Genomic DNA, 18,711 nt, shown 5'->3' on the forward strand with positions numbered 1-18,711 from the left:
GCCTCGCCGCCTTCATCGCCTTCCAGCTGCGCTATCCGGCGCCTATATCCTTTTCTTCTAAACTGCTCTTTGTGTGTGTGTGAGTTCGCCGGCGTGACTCACGCTTTGTTCTAAAAGAGTAGCGTCTTTTTAAAGATGCCTTCCTGCGGCTCGTGTCGAGCCACACTCAGTGACGGGGACCGCCATGTCATCTGCGCTTCCTGCCTGGGTGAACAAAACGCGGCTCTCGCTCTCTCTGATGGTGGTTGCCATCACTGCGAACTTTTGCCCTTAGCGACTCTGAGGACTCACTTGGCATCGTTACAGGAGCCCGTGTTTTCCGCTGTAGTGCCGCGCCGTAAGAAGCGCCGTGCTCAGCGGAACCCCGAACCATCTCCCAGCCGTCAAAGCTCGCCGGTGCGCCCACGAGCTTCCTCTCCGGCTTCTTCGTCGTCGATTCCGGACGGACAGAGACCGCAGCCTGCCGCCGCTTCCGTCGCGGATGAAGTCGACGCTATGCTGCGAGATGGGGATTCCTGCTCCATCCTGGCGTCCGGCAGCGAGGATTGGGCGAGCTCCGTGGACCTCGCGCCTCCTGCCCGTGCTTCGACGGGAAAGAGGGCTAGCATCGAGGCGAAGCTTGTCCGCGTGCTCACTCAAGCTACGGCGAGCCTTGGCCTTGAGTGGGTTTCGCCCGAGCAGCCCGCCCACAACCGACTGGACGCCTATTTTCTGCCCGGGGAGCGGTCTTCACCTGCTTCTTCATGAAGAGGTTGCGAGGGCTTGGAACTCCCCGTTTTCGACGAGGACGAGGTCTTCTGTTTCCATGGCATTCTCCGAGGTCGATGATGCTAAAAACAGAGGCTACCTTTCCCTCCCGCCGGTCGAAGAGCCTATTGCAGCGCACTTATGCTCGCCCTCCGCTGGACGGCGTGCTAAGATGGCGCTGCCCTCAAAGGCTTGCCGCATGACGTCATCCCTGCTCCACCGCACTTTCACCGCTAACGGACAGGCTGCGTCAGCGCTGCACACAGTGGCGACGCTACATATTTTCCAGGCCGATCTCCTCCGGAAAATGGACGAGAACGGACCCGAAGCGATCTGTGTGGCGGACCTGAGAAGTGCTACGGACCTTGCTCTTCGTGCTTCGAAGTCTGCGGCGCAGGCCATTGGACGGAGTATGGCGGCGCTCACCGTGTCTGAGAGGCACCTCTGGCTCACGCTCTCAGACATGCCGGATGCGGAGCGAACCGCGTTTCTTCGACGCGCCGCTTTCCCCTGCTGGCCTCTTCGGAACCTTGGTCAAGGATTTCACCGACAGGTACGCTGAGGTACAGAAGGCGACTCAGGCGATGAAGCGCTTCCTTCCGAAGCGCTCTAACTCTGCAGCAGGCCGTGCGAAACAGTCTGCTCAGAGTGCTCAGCCTAAGCCTCCGCCCAGCGCCTCATCTCAACGGCGCCAGACGCAGAGCTCGAGACCGCGCTCTCGATCTTCCAGCCGCCGCCCCGCGCCGCATGGCCCGTGAACGAAGATCGCGTTGAAACCTGAGGCCCCGAAGACATCCTAGCACTCCTAGGAATACGACGGTGTTCAAGTCCCGTTGCGGCCGGACCTTCACCGAAGTTTGCCGCTCGTCCAGTCCCAAGAGAAGTGAATGGTCAAGTGTATATAGCAGCCAACAAGCCTGTCTCATTGCCCGCTTGCCTGCACACAACAGCCGTTTTCACGGCTACCCAGATAAATCCTTTAAAGAGCGTATTTTCTGGTGTCCCGGCCTCGGCCGATGGTGTTTCATGTGTAGTAAGACTGCCCACTGTAATGTGCCCATCCCTACACACAAACACAGCCCCACTCACAGGGCCCGCGCACATAAAATCGACCCAGTTCGATTGCGCGTTAAAAGTAGCACACGTGCCCACTACCCAGTACCCACTAATGCTACCTCCTGCTCTTCGAGCGGTTTTTGTAAAAACGAAACTTGCATGCAGGCGCTCTGCTCCGGCGAGCGATGCTATAAAGGTGGTAAACGTGCCCACTCCCCCGCGCCCACGTTCCCACACAAGCACCACGGTTCCTACGGAGCCCGTCCAGCCCTCCCTCTCCCGGTTAATTACTGTCGAGGGGTCGAGCGCGGACATTCTGCCCGCTGTCATCAGCGCGGCCCCGGCCTCGGATGTTGCGAGCGTGATATTTCTGTCACAGCTCACGGAAGCCGCTATATCGCGAGTCGATCAGAGCTCACTTTTCACTCAGCCCCTAGCTGCCCGTGCAGATGCATGGGCGAAGCTTCCCGGGGTCTCAAAATGGGTGCTAAACATCATAAAAGAAGGCTATTCGCTTCAGTTTCGCCGACGCCCTTGCCGCCATGCGGCGTGCGTCGAGACTTCGGTAGATTCGAATGTAGCACACCTACTTCGAGCCGAAATTCTGAAACTTCTGAGAAAAGGGGCTATTGAACCTTTATCTCAGGATCAGAGCAAAGGGGGGCTGTACAGCAGATACTTCCTGGTACCCAAGAAAGATGGGGGTCTGAGACCTATATTAGATCTGAGGCAACTGAACAAAGCGCTTATGAAGCGCCAGTTCAAGATGCTAACGACCAGAAAAATCCTCGCGCATGTTCGCCAGGGGGACTGGTTTGTGTCAATAGATCTAAAAGACGCGTATTTTCAAATACAGATTGCGTCACGTCACAGGCGATTTTTGAGATTCGCTTTCGAGGGTCAGGCATACCAGTACACAGTCCTGCCGTTCGGCTTGTCTCTAGCACCCCGAACATTTACGAAGTGCATGGACGCAGCACTCGTTCCCCTCAAACTTCAGAGCGTTCGAGTGCTGAATTATTTGGACGACTGGCTCATTCTAGCCCAATCTCACTCAGAGATCATGGCGCACAGAGCCCTGTTACTGAGCCACCTCGAGAATCTCGGTCTCACAGTAAACTGGGAAAAGAGTTCGCTATTCCCCAGACAGATTATTTATTTTCTGGGAATAGAACTGAACTCGCTGTCATTGTCACAACAGCGCGCACTACATATTCAGCGCACAGTCAGCTCGTTCCGCTGCGGCGCTGTACTCCCTCTAAAGAGCTTTCAAAGGATGCTGGGTCTGATGGCCTCAGCATCATCAGTCCTCCAGATGGGCCTGCTGCGCATGCGCCCACTGCAGTTTTGGCTCAAAGTGAGGGTGCCCCGCAACGCGTGGGCCACCAGTCGGCTTCGCCTCAAGGTCAATCAAGCTTGCGTCGCAGCTCTGAAACCTTGGAAGTCGAAAGACTGGTACCTTTCATGTGTAAACCTGGGGACTTCCTCGAGACTGAGGGTGGTGTCTACGGACGCATCCAACGCAGGATGGGGAGCGCTGCTCGAGGGCAGACCGCTGTTTGGTCTATGGTCAGAGCGGGAGAAGCTTTTTCATATAAACTGCCTCGAGATGTTAGCAGTGAGCAAAGCGCTCACGCGCTTTCGTCCCCTAATTGCGGGTTGCCACGTTCTGATACGTTCAGACAACATATCAGTGGTATCCTACATAAATCGCCAAGGCGGCCTCAGGTCCCTGCTGTTATACAGACTGACCAAACGCCTCCTGATATGGGCACGCAGCAACCTCCTTTCGCTGAAAGCAGCGCACGTGCCAGGGCACCTGAACGTTGGACCAGACGTACTGTCCAGGAACCATGTTCCGACAGGAGAATGGTCGCTGCACCCACACACAGTAAAACTGTTGTGGAAGAAGTTCGGCAGAGCGGAGGTAGACCTGTTTGCGTCTCCAGAGAATGCTCACTGTCCAGAATTTTTCACAAAAAGCAAGGACGCCCTGACCCACCAGTGGCCTCGCCGTCCTCTTTATGCTTTTCCCCCTGTCTCCCTCCTGACCAAAGTGGTGGAGCGGATCAGGGAGGAAGGATGCTCAGTGCTGCTAGTAGCGCCGCTCTGGTTGAATCAACCCTGGTTCCCAGCTGTGATGCAGTTAGCCAGCACCGCCCCGTGGCCAGTGCCTCTGAGGAGGGATCTCCTTTCTCAAGCAAATGGTTCGATTTGGCATCCTCACCCGGAGCTATGGTCCCTTCACGTGTGGGCCATCAACGGGTATCCGCTGACCTCCCACAGGGAGTGCTAAACACGATCACGCAAGCTAGAGCTCCGTCTACGCGACGTCTCTATGCGTCTAAGTGGTCAGTATTTTCTGGTTGGTGCACGTCTCGTGGCGTGTCACCTCCAGACTGCGGAGTGGCGGAGGTTCTATCCTTCTTACAAGAGGAGGTCCCCTTCCACGCTCAAAGTATATGTGGCAGCCATAGCGGCGTTCTCTGAAACTGCGCATGGCCAGTCCATAGGGAGGAACGATCTAGTCATTCGGTTCCTTAGAGGAGCTAAGAGACTTAATCCCCCCAGACGCCATGAAGGGTCATCCTTTTGAGCCTCTTCAGGAGATTGATATGAAACACCTGTCGTTCAAGACGGTGTTTCTCCTGGCTCTCGCTTCAGTGAAGCGCATTGGGGACTTACTTGCGTCGTGCATGGAATTTGGGCCTAAAGACTTTATTGTATGTTTTTTTTGTCCTCACATTCTTTCTTCTAGTTTCCTCTCAGTCACATTCCTGACTGAAATGCTCATTAGCGGCAGGGTCTTAATCTCCTCAGTGGTGAATCACAGCATTATTCATGATCATTCACACCCCCACAAATATTGCCTTTGTAAACAAAAAGTGTCTTACAAAATCTAAGCGGGCAGGATGATTTTTGTATCGATTTGAAGCAAAAACTCAAAAAAATGTTTTTCAATAACCACACATAACCGTTATTTTTTTCCAAAATACAAATAGATGCATACATACATGTTGCTCACATATTATTGTAGCCTTGTTTGTGCTGAATACAGTGTAATTAGACTTTAGCCATTCATATATTTTTAAGCAACTGAAAAAAGCACAAATGTCAGGGCATGTAAAAATTTCTCCAGTGCCCCAAAACCCCCTCAGGGTTAAGCTGGACAATGACACGATTTTTTCTAGGGCTGCTGTATAGCCAAAACAAAACTTGTTGCATTATTTTCCTGTTATCACTATAAAGCTGCTTTGAAACAATCTGTATTGTAAAAAGCGTCCGTCTCATCACCCCATAAGCACCACCACACTCACTAATGCATACAGTATGCAACGACATGTAATTGAGAGCATTATGAGACTAAGGGCCCTATCTTGCACCCAGCGCAATTGACTTTGAACACCGACGCATGTATCATTCCTATTTTGCACCCGCGCACAGCGGACTTTTCCCTCCACAGACGCACGTTGGTAAATTAGGGAATGAACTTGCGCTCGCGGGGGCGGTTCAGCGCAAAGAGGAGGCGTGTTCCGGCGCAAAACTTCCATGGTGCTATTTTCCAGTTTTAGAAAGCAATTGCGCTACTGACCAAGAAAAAAACAGTCTAAAGACAGTGGCGCGTTGCGCGTTAGTGATATGGTATTTTAAGGGCGCGTGCTTGGCCATAATGTAGTGTGTTAACGCGCATCCACTTTGATTCTCTAATATAAACAGACGCAGCAGTTTTCATTTTTGCAAATCATACATTATTACAAGGAAAAATATTAACACACGAGGGAAATCATTGTTGTGTTCGTGAAGATGTGAAAAAGATCTATCTAGATTTAAAAAAAAAAAAAAATCTAGATTAGGCTACACATTTACCCAAATTATATGTCTGTTTAACCGAAGCTAATTTGGGCAAGCAAATTAATTAAGCCCAATGTCACTTCTCTGTGTTTTACGGTCCTGACGAGAACGTCGGCCTCCTCGGCTGTGAACTACTCCTGGCGTGCGCTGGCAAACCCGCCGTTATAATAGCAATCCGCCGTGGAACAAGCGCGTCTGCTCTTAAAGGGAATGTGAGAGGACGCTCTGATTGGTTTATTGCACGTTACGCCCAAACCACACCTATGAATAATGAAGCTACTTCAGACCAACCCCTTTTAGATTTGCGCCGGGCGCAAGAGTCGTGTATCCCGCCGGGAAAATAGCAACAGCGCCGGGATCCGCCCACAAAGTTACTTGCGCATTGCGCTTTGACACTTGCGTTTCAGATCGTTAAAATAGGGCCCTAAGTGTTATCAACATGTCTTTATTATAAGCATATTTATTATAAGCAACACAAGACTTTAACAGCCAATGAAATTTACAGCTGAGTAGACTGGACTAATTTTCTACTATTTAGTGTTAATCACCATTTAACTTAACAGTTAAGAGCTACATGCTCTACACAGGGTTGACATCGTATGCATTACATTCAGTTGCCGAGCGCCTTACTAATTCACACACCGACAGCTGTGGCCAGATGTTACCTGTTGTAAACAGTCATTTTTATAAACTTTTACAGTGTGACCAGATGTTACCTCTTGTAAACAGTTATTTTTATAAACCTTTACAGTGTGACCAGATGTTACCTGTTGTGATCAGTTATTTTTTTTATAAACCTTTACAATGTGACCAGATTTTACCTGTTGTAAAAAGTTATTTTTATAAACCTGTATAATGTGACCAGATGTTACCTATCAGTAATTCATTATAAAACTATGATATCAAGAATTAATATTTCAGCTGGTAAAAACTATGTATTGATATGTAATATGTATGATATGTATTTTCACTAATTAAATGTCACCATAGGCTGCCATTCAAATTTAATTGTTGATATCAAGAATTGATTTCTTAGTTTACAATTTCACTTATTAGAAATACAATTCTTACTATATGGATATTTTTACCATTATTTTTGCAATATAATCAGTAATTGCAAGTGCAAATGTCTATTCTTGATATCAACAATTGAATTGCTACTAGTAATACTGTTCATTTTTTTATATTAATAATTCGATTGTCACTACTAGTGACTAAGTTAATTTCTGATATCATGCATGTGATTGTTACTGGTAAGAAAACCATTTTAGATATCTGAAATTACTCTCCTAATTATTGATATTAGAAATAGATTCCTCCTCATAAGCATTTATTAAATGCTATAAATGTATTTATTTATTTATTTATATAACACAACAACACTTGACCCTTTAATACTAACACCTTCTCTTTTCTATATCTATTACTGTACTGCGCTAGACTAAACTGGGAAGGGTCATAGCTGCTTATGTTGTTCTCATTTGTAAGTCGCTTTGGATAAAAGCATCTGCTAAATGATTCAATGTAAATGTAAAACTTAAAGGAATTAAGTATTCTGGTTAGAAGGAATAAGTCATTTCAAGTTTGCAAATTAATTTCATCTTGGTTTATTACTTATGAAAATTAAATGGTGAAATATTACCTCTACATGAAGGTCAGTAGAATGTGTCTCTAGCTTCCTGAAAACACTTCTTACAACTGATTTTAATCATTTATATTTTATATTTCATTATATTTAATATACATCCCACCCAATTTGGAAAATAATACCCTCTCCTTAACCCTAATTATTCTATAGTTAAATAGGTCCCCATAGGTTAACGTTACCTCTGGCCACTTCATATCATCTACCCACGTTAACAATGACGATCTATGGGACAATATGAGACCTGATCGTTGTAGGAAGTTTTCTATGTGCTCCCAGTTTAAAACATTAACGGTATTAACGTTATTTGTCATTTCGCTAAACTTTAAACAATCTTCTAACTACTGAACTAGCTACCGGATGTGCCGTGTCAGTTTAGCGGAAGTCGGATGACAAAAATGCAGAAGAGCGAAGTATTAAAAGTGGACGGGGCGGAATAAGGTGAATACTTTCCACTGTAATTACACATTTTGTTGAGATAACTTGTCAAGCATGAACACATACTTTTAAAAGTTGAAACAATGTTGGATTTTAAGTTGTGATAAATAATCGCAGCAATTTTTTTTACAGTGTAAAGAACATTTGCTAATCCCTTCCTGGGCATAGTGGGAAATTCCTGCTCTTCTTCTCTCATCTCCATCTCCTCTCTTTTTTTTTCTATCAGTCTCTTTATCTTGCCACAAATCTCTTTCCTTTCCAAGCTTTGATTGATATTGTCCTTTTTAATATTTTTGTTTTAATCTGTGAAGAAAGTTAATATCATGTCAACTGATATTTATGTTTTAATTAATAATTCATTAGAAAACTGAATTTACTGAAGGCTACCAAGGAAGCTACATAACTAAGTCTATTCATTCACAGTTTCACTCACAGTATGTGCATGTTCATTATTAATATTATGCCTAATATGATGAAAATTGTTTGCATCCCTGATTATCTCTGTCTGTCATCTGTAAAAGTTTAGTTTAGATACTTACATGGTTATCACATCTTATCTATCAATGTATGACAGTTAACTGAAGCTTTACACTGGAATTCGCACTCAGCAGACCAATCAGTGTATGACATCAAAGTACCACAAGAGCAATTGGCTCAGTATTCTTTTGAATTGCTCTCGCTGTACTTTGATGTCATACACCTATCAGTCTGCTCAACACCTATTTAAATCGAACACACCTTTTGACATTGACGAGTGGTGTTAGACCACTGAGGCAGCTCAGATGAGATGGTTATCTTGGCATTTTGCAATATCCATGCAGCACCAAATTAGAGTTAATATTAGGCAATTATTTAATCTTTATCTTTATTATATGTACCTTTGAAAAATTCAGAGATCCGCACCTCAATGGTGCCTGCCGCCCTGCTTACAAACATTTATGCTCACCTTCAGTAAAGGCTCTGTGCAGACAGCTGAGTTTCCATGGCACAATGCTGCTTCTCCTTTCAAAGTCTGCTCGGGGTGGAGTGTAGTTATAGTGCAGATAAGCTACAGGATCAAAGCCCTGGTAACATGCCCTCATAGAAGCCACCGTCTTTAACTTTTCCAGCATCATCTTCGGTCTTTCTTTGTCTCTCTCCATACCAGTTCCTTTGAATCACTGTCCCCATCCCGTTTTCACCCAGGACCATATTTATACATCCGTGTAAATGAGGTTAAAGGTTTCTTTGGTACTTTTGTTCGCATGTAGCTAAAATTAGTTTCTCTGTGTCTGTGCTTAGAAGCAGTTATCTCCATATAGGACAATCTTATCTCTACAGATAGTGATATCGTTCTGCCCACCTGAGAGCACTCAGACCTTGTGCCTTTTTGACTTCAGGCACTGTAGATATCGGAGTTAGTTGGCTGCATGTTTTTCCTAAATGTTATCTCACTCATCTGAACAAAAGGCCTATTTAAGGTCAAACACACAGAGAGACACACACACACATTTGTTTCACTATATTAATGAGGACTTCAGTCTTCTACTGTTTTTATGCCAGGTTAATTATATTTTCTATAACTTACCCCTCACAGTAACCTGCGCAAAACACTAGATTTAAATAGTTTGTTTTATAATCCTTTTTAAACGAGTTATCTCCAACTCAATTCACCTTATTTTCCAGGAGTATCCCAGAGTGCAGTCTGGATGATGGGGCGGGGCGACACTTTTGGGCGGAGCGACACGTGTCACCCCGCCCACCTTAATGTTTATTGGTTTATAATAAAGATGATCTCATTGGTGCATAGAAGTGTGACGCTATCACAGATTATTGGTGCAGAGAAGTGTGACGCTTTGGGCAGGCTGGGAATGCGGAAGAACACAACAGACGAATAAACTTGTTTATAGAAAGAATGGTCTAATTCACAATCACTCCCTCAACAGCTGTAGTAGATGGTTTGTTACCTCTGCATTATATATAGCAAACTATAGTGGACATGTCACCAGTCTCACCTGTAACCATGAGTTTCCGTTAGCCCCTACGAAAATGAGTTTTTTTTTTTTACTACATATACTGTACGGCTGTTAAACTTAACTGATTATACGGATTATTGCTCCAAAAAGCCATGGTAATCACAAATGAACCATGGTTGTGCTATAAAAAAAAGTTGAATTATAGTATTCGTGCATTTACATAAATGTAATCAATAACCATGGTTTCACTATTATAAACTTAAAAGGGAGCATCTATACATGCTCTTAAGAACAAAACAAAACAAAGACTGACACTTTTTCTTTATTATATAGACTCCAAACTGCACTTATGCACTTATTAGTTGGACTTCATGCCTGTTATAGCAAATGACATTACATAAAATGTAAGAACAGCAGAATGGAATTTATGCAAACCTCAAAGAACCAAGGTACCTTACCATATGCACAATAAGTGAAACCTATGTTTTTGTCCTACATGTTTGCCACAGCTTTTCATTAGAACACTATACATTTTAAAGTTTAACTTTTAGTTGCATCAATTACTACATCAAAACCAGTTCATCTCTCAATTCCCATTCTGTACAAGTTTTATGAGTTTAACAGAAAATCATTTCCTGCAGCAAAATAACAGTCCTGCGAGCAAAATCATGTACAAAGATCTTCGGAGTAAAAGCCCAGCAGTTCCCCTCATCTTCCTCTTCCCCTATACCCTGGTGGATAGGACTTGAAAAGCCCCGAGCATTCCCTGATGCTGTAGATCTGTCTGAACTCTTCACAGTAGTCCTGAGAGAAAATCTTCCAGTTGATCACACCTTAAAATGTAAAGACAACATACAGAAAATATATAAGTGTGGAGATTCAAGTTTAAATGTCACATACCACAAATTTCAATCCAAGAAATGTGCATTGAACAGGAAAAAACATCTTACTGTCTAGCCAGGCAAAGTGTGCTGCTTTCCGAAAACCTTCATTTGTGACCACATCCCTAAACCATCTGCATACCAGTGAAAGAGTCAAATATGCATAATCACCAGTTGCTAAAACAACTTCCTTGAGGATCTCGGAAATTATTTCATGGGGAAGTTGTTGAAACAAAAAACATTTTTATTTATTCTTTGGATATAAATGTTGTTGAAAAAAATATAAACCTTGGTTCAGACAAACCTGATAAATTGTTGTCATAACTGCATGCTCTGAATAAAATAATAAATAAATAGATTAATATTCTCTTATAACGATAATATTAAAATAAATATCAATTTAAAGCTCCAACACACATTAGCCGAAACTAGAAACTAGTAAGATACCAAAACAAACATGCGGCCGATTGTTTGCAAATCTTTTTTTTTTTTAACCCAAGCACTGATGTTTTACAATAAGTGATACATTGATCCTAATTATTTTGTGTCAGGATTGCATTAGTGACATTCAGTGACATCTGTATATTTTTAGTCAACGAATGTAAATGTCTGCGCTGATAATGGCCCTGTCCCAAATGGTACCCTTAGCAGTAGTGGTCTTCCTATGTCTTCCTTCCTCCGCACTTTCGTAACGCAATGCTGCTTTGACTTTCGGGAAAAGTCTGCTGCGGAGCTCGCATCAGTGTGGGCTCAGCAAAAGTGTGCATCAAGGGCTCACTGCTGTCTGAAAGTGAGTTGAGCTAAAATGTTTTTAAATGTCTTTAATGCTGATGTTAACTGATAGCTATATATAAAATGATTCATGGCGCTGACTCTCTGTCCAGACTCAGATAAACCCCACCTTTGCATTTGACCACTCAAGCCCTAGTTGGCCCCGCTTTGTACCAAGGTATTCAGTGGACCAGAAACCCCTGGCCGTTGGCCCTGAGGAAGCCCCAATGAGGCACGATCAAGCCCCTGAAGTGACAGTGGAAACATGGCTATTGGGCGACCAATATAGTACATAATCTATCAAATTTCATATCTGAACAACTTTGTAGTTGTAACAATTATAAAATTATTAGTTCTTACTGAATTTATGAGCACAATAAATGACCTGCTTTGTCTGAATCTCCCCGAAGAAATTGCCTTTTGTATGGTTGAGCGCTAAAAGAACAAATGACAAGTAGTACATTGGTAGATATAGTACATATATATAGTAATGTTTAATATAGGAACATGCAAACAGCTACATACATTTGCAGAGTGAAGTTGTCCAGTATGAGAGCAATCCACCACCTCCTGATCAGGGGCATGTCATCCTGAATTTTTTTTCAATAATAATAATAATATACACTATAATTATGGATGTCTGTTTATTTAACTTGAAATATGTAATGAGGTAATGACATACCTATGTAAAATCTAATTGGAGCCCCAAAGCCATGTATAGAGTGTACTGTTACAATTCACAAAGTGTAAGAAAATGAGCAGGGTATAACTTACAATAATTAACTATAATAACAATTAAAATTTAACCTACCATCAGTATGTAGATCCCACAGTTGTTCCCACCTGCCTGCTTCGGTATTCCCTGTGATTTGGATTAAACCAAGTACATACATTTACCTTCACAGATTTCCATCACATCAGCACACATGAAGTTTCACTTCAAATGTAATCGCAGTTTTCTCTGTCCACTCTCGGGTGTCAATGAGCGTAGTACGGAGCCCGGGAAGTCACTTGTGGGGGAAAAAAAACAATCCGTGGCGACGGTTTTGCAATCCGTCCGCTCAGTTTATAAACCGTACTCATAAATTCTCAAACTGTTTCCTCGGTTTAACAAATCGCGCCCACGGATTAATAAACCGTACCCACGAGTTCCTAATCCGTGCTCTCAGATTTGTAAACCGTGCGTTCAGTTTTTACAATCTGTACCCACAAATTCATAAACCGTGCCCACGCTTTCGCAATCCGTTCCCACGGATTTGTAAACTGTACGCACGGATTAGTGGCTCCTCCCCCAGTCTGTGCCGGCAGATTCAACCAGGCCATCTGTTACGGTGCGGGATACGTAGCCTACGCATTGCATTGTGCTTATAAACTTTATTTATTTTCAAAAAGAAAGAGAGTTGGGTGTTACCTTGTACACTCTCGAAATGCTGACACAGTCACGCTTCGAGAGTGTATAAGGTAACACGCAATTTTGGGGAGAATAAACTCAGTAGCTATAATAGAATAATCAAAAAAGACTTCACATATAAAAAAGAAATATAATACAAACACATTTCCAAAACTGTAAAAGGTTAGGTTATTTAAAAGTTAAAAATAAACTAAAATAATAATAATTGTCAAATTTTTTACTAAGCTACCTGCTATAGCTCACAATAAACTCCCCACTGGATTGGTTTCTGGACAAGTACGGCGGATACAACTTGAGTCACTTTGAGCTTTTATTGCGCACACACATACACAATACTCATCCACAAACTAGGTAGCCTGCATGCTATCCCTACGTTAGCCTGTCAGTTGGATATTATTGACGTTAGTTAGATAGTTAGGTTAGGTTGTAAACCTGCAATGAAAACACAAACACCAGAATTAACTAATAAAATAACCCAATCATGTGACATTAATTCTTTATCTGGAATACTAGCAATGCTAGTTTATAGTCACACACCGGCAAGGCGTACCAGTCCTGAACATCAACTAAATGAAACTGAAACCTAAAGGCGAGACGCCTGCGCACTGTAACTAATTAAGCATACACAGACAAATAGCCTAGAAAAATAACCTGGTGACCAGTAATAATAATAAACAAACCTTTAACCTAGTAAGAATATAACATAAACATCCATCACTTGTAATATATATATATATATATATATATATATATATATGTAAAACACTAGTTATACCTGCTGGAAAGTTCTACAATAATAATATTAATTCTTATTACGGTATTATTATTACATTTAGGCTACATCTGTAGAAGATGCTTTTATCTAAAACAACTTACAAAAAGGAACACAGCAATTAGTCAAATGTCAGTGTAGAGTTGTCGCACTATCACTTTAAATATCAGTGTTGATGTTAACGTCACCGTGGTGACCCCTGTTGGGAGGAAGCGGGTCACGTGAATAAAAAACCAGTCTGGTGTTTACACTCACACAAGCTGCATGTGTATTACTCGACACTCTACATGGTGTCAGAAGTGTCTGATAATTGCTCAAGGACTCTGTCGTATCGATCCACTAGTTTTGACGACAACATTGCCGACAACTGGCGGAAATTTGAGAAAGAATGGATAATCTACTGCAACGCAGGACTGTCCGATAAATCTAAGAAAGTTTCAAGCCTACACGCTACTGAACCTAGCTGGCCCGGAGGCTGTTGAAAAGTCGGAATCCTTTGTTTATGGAGAGGGGGAAAGTCACGAAGAACCAGAGACTCTACTGGTAAAGTTTGCTGAATTATGTTTGCCAGCGAAAAACGTCATTATGGACAGGCATGTTTTTAACACCGCTAGTCAGGGAACCGGTGAGTCTATTCAGGCATATGTCTCCACTTTAAAAATACTGGCGAAGAAATTCGATTTTGGCGCACTCCGTGATGAATTGATCAGGGATCGTATCTGTGGGATACAGAGCGACACCCTCCGCAAACAACTATTACATGAAAAGAACCTCACCCTTGAACTGGCAGTTAGCATTAGCATGTTCCATGAACAGTCAGAGAAAAGCTCTAAGGAACTTCATAAGGAAGCTGAAGTGTGCTCAATTCAGAAGGCTCGCTGTGGCAATTGTTATGGCCAACACTCACCTGACCGCAGCAAATGTTTTGCTCTCAATAAGACATGCAATAACTGTGGAAAACTTAATCACTTTGCTAGTCTGCACCAGTGCAGGCCACAGTTCGCCCCAAAGCCCCCCCACTCCATACAGAAGAAAAGAAATGGCTAGAGTAAATGAATTGACCACTGAAACAGACAATCAAGTGGTTGATACGTTCTACTGTGACAATACTCACACCCGCACAGAAGGGGGAAATCTTCGCCACGGCAAATACCCCTTGACCGCGCATCCTCCAAGCTCACAACATTCATGTCACCTCATGGCCGATATAGGTTCCTGAGAATGCCATACGGCATATGTACAGGTAGCGAGGTCTTCCAAAACGTGATGGAACAACAGTTTGCTGGACAACCTTGCGAGATCGTGGTCGATGACATCCTCATCTAGGGACGTACGTTACTAGAACATGATGAACGCCAAACACAGGTTTTGAACAGGATCCGTGCCATCAACCTAAAGCTCAATCCTGACAAGTGCAAATTCAGAGTCAACTGTGTACACTATGTAGGACACCTGTTAACCGCTGATGGTGTTAAGCCAGATCCGGAAAAGATCAGAGCCGTCTGCGAGATGGAGAAGCCTCAGGACAAACAGGCCCTACAGCAGTTTCTGGGCATGACAAACTATCTATCCAAATTCATTTCCCAGTACAATACACCACGACGTGGAGTGGCACTGGCATGACAACCATGATGCAGCTTTCAGCAAACTGAAGCAGGCACTGACTAATCCCCCTGTGCTGCAATTTTTTGACACATCAAAGCCAGTGGTTATATCAGCAGACGCCTCCCAACACGGTCTTGGGGCGGTGTGCCTCCAAGACGGGAGGCCGGTGGCATTCGCATCACGTGCCCTCACACCAACTGAGACCAGGTATGCTCAGAAGGAAATGTTAGCACTGGTGTTTGCAGCTACAAAATTTCATGATTTCATCTATGGCCGCCCCGTTACTGCTGAAACGGATCATCAGCCCCTTATAACTATCCTGAGGAAACCACTGCACACCGCATCACCACGCCTGCAGGGTATGATGGTAAAATTGCAACGTTACGACTTGGATGTGATGTATAAGCGTGGCAAGGAACTGTTTGTTGCAGACGCATTGTCGTGTGCACACTTACCCGAGTCTGAGCCCCCACTTACTGATGACTTACTAGAAGTGATGACTGTCCAAGTGCTCTCCTCACATCGTACAGATGAATTACGAAATGTAGTAAAGAGTGACGTCACCTGCCAACAGCTGGCCCAGCACCTCCAAGGAGCTGCCGCAACAGTTGCGACCGTTCTTCTCCATGAAGGAAGAGTTAACGTTGGTGGATGGACTGCTCCTGCGTGGGAAAAGGTTAGTAATACCTGCAGCACTGCAAACGTTTTATGTTGGACAGCTACACCAGGGCCATCCCGGGATTGAAGCCACCAAACGCAGAGCTTGAGAGACTATGTACTGGACCTCAATGTACACCGATATCGAAAGGGAGGTGTCTCGTTGTGCTGCATGCAACGCGTTGACAGCACACCAGGAACCAATGCAACTCCATGACATCCCTGAGCTACCATGGTCATTTACTGCAGCTGATATATTTGAGTGGCGTGCCAAAATGCATCTAGTCCTGGTGGACTCCTACTCAGGGTGGTTAGAGCTGGATTACCTCCCCAACATGACCAGCAACACGGTCATTGCGAAGCTGAAGCGAAACTTTGCAACACATGGTTAGCCCCACACCCGTGATTGTTAGCACAACACGCTAACTCGCTAGCCTGTTATTGCAACCCCCCGTGCGCTCAGTTATTCATTTTTCTCTCGCGCGCCCGTGCCTTTGAGTTCATAAAAGCCCAGGTGAGTAATAATCAGTCAACAAACACGGTGAGTAATGTCTTGTCCTGTTATTGTCACCTGCACTTCATGTCACATGTTTACCATAGCCTTCTCTGTCGGCAATATAGGATTTATATGTGATAAATGCAAGACAGTGTTGTGCATGAACGCGTTCAATGAACGACGTTCACTGAACGCGTTCATATTTTCGCCGAACGCTGAACTGAACTAATCACTTTTCATACAATGAACGTGAACGAGAGCGGCGCTCACTCTGGCAGGAATGAGCAGCACGCGCAGTTCACGTTCACGCTCATTTGAAAAGTCAGGTTTTACCAGGGCTTAATTTGAGCCGGAATACGCCGGAACATGTTCCGTCACCTCCGACATTGGATCCGGAACCTTTTTTATTGGATCCGGCACCTCCTGTGTCACTAAAATTAATTGCCTAAATGAAAAAAAAAAAATTACTGTTTGTGTAGTGTTCAATGTTTGTGACATGACTTGCGCGCTTGTTGGACGAGTTGAGATTGCTGTTAGCCTCGATCGTTTCACTCAGGGGAAAAATGTCAAAAAGACAGGAAAGTTTGCTTAACTTTTTCAAATACGCTGGACAGTCAGATCCCAAACAAGCAAAAATCGTTTCCGCTGATCAAAAAGGAGACCACGGTGGACACAGTAGCCTAGTATCGATATCTCGTTATTTCAACATAAATAAGGGGACATTCTAATCTGCATTAAGCCACATTAAGCGTTCTTATAGCCTAATGGTTTTCTATGGGAGGAAAATGCTTAACCGTTCATATTATGGGCTCATCTGATTTTGTACATACTAGTATAGCCTATTTGTTAGGATTTTAGTATCATAATAATTAGGCTAATAAATGCACGCACAATTATCCGTGAACTTGATTTGAACAAATGCCTTTCAACTTGTGTGTGCAAAATTCAGAATTAAATTAATGTGCAGAAATTTGTACAAATAGAGAGTAGGCTATGTAGGCCTATACCGTTGTAGCCATTAAAAAAAGCGCGTTTCATATTTGTTCAAATATTATAATGTTATTTTTTTTCCCCATTTATGTTGATTTATGAAAAGTGAACAGCACGACCGAGTAAGATAGGATGCGCAATACGAGACATGGAGCGGGTCAGACATGATTTTGACCGTTGAAGTTGTTATAGAAAGCCTTTCTTTAAAGTGAATTTCGTTTTGTATAAATTGTATCTTAATATTAATAAATTTCTCATCAACCAATTGCCTGTATTTAATGAATAGGCCGACGAAACAAATATAATGGAGGCGCCCGCACTTGCATTGCACGTGAACTAGAGCACATCCTAACTTAACGAAACTCAGTGTATGCCTCACACAGACATGACAAATACATCAAATACACAAAGCTTGAAATGTCTTTAAACGAAATAATTCAAAACGAAAAAAGAAAAAGGCTACTCTCTGATTATGTAATCCATTATTAGGCTTATTTATGTGCATTTCTCTCTATAAGCGCGTTCACACGGAGATGGCGATCGTCAACTTCATCTTTGCAGCCGAGTCGACACTTTTAGAGAAAACACTTGTTTAATAATAAAAATCAAAACACGCGTCACCGGATTTACAGATGCACGCACACATATTATTATTGTGATATTGTTGATAACAAGATATTGTGTTGAAATAACATTATTATTAATAATAGCCTACATCTTTTAGAATAGGCCTATTTGATTGAATGCTGAATGTTGCGCTTGTTCAATTTAATAAAATTAAAACTTTAATTGTGATCATTAACATAACTGAATATTAAATATTTAGTGACCAAGTTTTGTGCAGCTCCCCGTCACTGGGTTTTACGACAGACACTGTTTACGGCAAACACCTTGACGGTCCAGGATGGTCCACCTTGACGGTCCAGGATGGTCCACCTTGACGGTCCTAGTGCTAGAACTAGTTCACGTGATTCAAACTTAGGGTGTATTCACACCAGGAAAGTCCGATAGTTCACTTGCTTTGGTCCGGACCAAATATTGTTTGGTTTTTTTGTTTGGTACGGTTTGCTTTCACACTGCTCTTTTTGCAAGTGAACCAAAATGTGTAAACAAAACCACACGTGTGCTAAGGTCGTCCATTCATTGGACAAGGATTCTCAAGTAGAGAAATCAGGAAGTGCAAAAAAAAAAAAAGGCTCGGAGATATAAAAAATATAAAAATAAATTAAAAATAAATTTGGAGATATTTCGTACTGCAATATTTGTTCTTTTACTGTTTTTGTGTTATTCTCTACAAACGCAATATGAAGAAACTAATGAGTATCATATGACACAATGTCATCTATACAATGTTATAATTCAGATTTTGAGAAGACGACGATGTGCTGCAAGACGGTTCCGGCGGAGAGAACATGCTCTCCTGTGCGCCTACCTG

The 18,711-nt window shown here is 43.2% G+C and overlaps 3 protein-coding genes across 3 annotated transcripts in view; 1 reads left to right on the forward strand and 2 right to left on the reverse strand.

The window, feature by feature from the left end:
* The window catches only part of pnmt (phenylethanolamine N-methyltransferase), a 60,932-nt gene extending 52,073 nt beyond the window's left edge, over positions 1-8,859 (reverse strand). Inside the window, exon 1 of the mRNA XM_079595612.1 lies at positions 8,685-8,859. Within this exon, the coding sequence (XP_079451738.1) occupies positions 8,685-8,853 (169 nt within the window). The 5' untranslated portion in view covers positions 8,854-8,859. The remainder of the gene's footprint in view (positions 1-8,684) is intronic.
* LOC306989040 (uncharacterized protein) overlaps positions 1-18,711 on the forward strand; it is a gene marked incomplete at its 3' end in the record, with an annotated part of 978,518 nt that overhangs the window by 421,487 nt on the left and 538,320 nt on the right. The window lies entirely within an intron of this gene.
* The window catches only part of LOC306989455 (uncharacterized protein), a 40,314-nt gene continuing 31,617 nt past the window's right edge, over positions 10,015-18,711 (reverse strand). The window contains exon 5 of the mRNA XM_079595214.1: positions 10,015-10,526. Coding sequence (XP_079451340.1) covers positions 10,402-10,526 — 125 coding nt within the window. The 3' untranslated portion in view covers positions 10,015-10,401. The remainder of the gene's footprint in view (positions 10,527-18,711) is intronic.

This window comes from Phoxinus phoxinus (assembly GCF_949152265.1).
Source record: "Phoxinus phoxinus genome assembly, chromosome: 21".
Taxonomy (NCBI): Eukaryota; Metazoa; Chordata; class Actinopteri; order Cypriniformes; family Leuciscidae; genus Phoxinus; species Phoxinus phoxinus.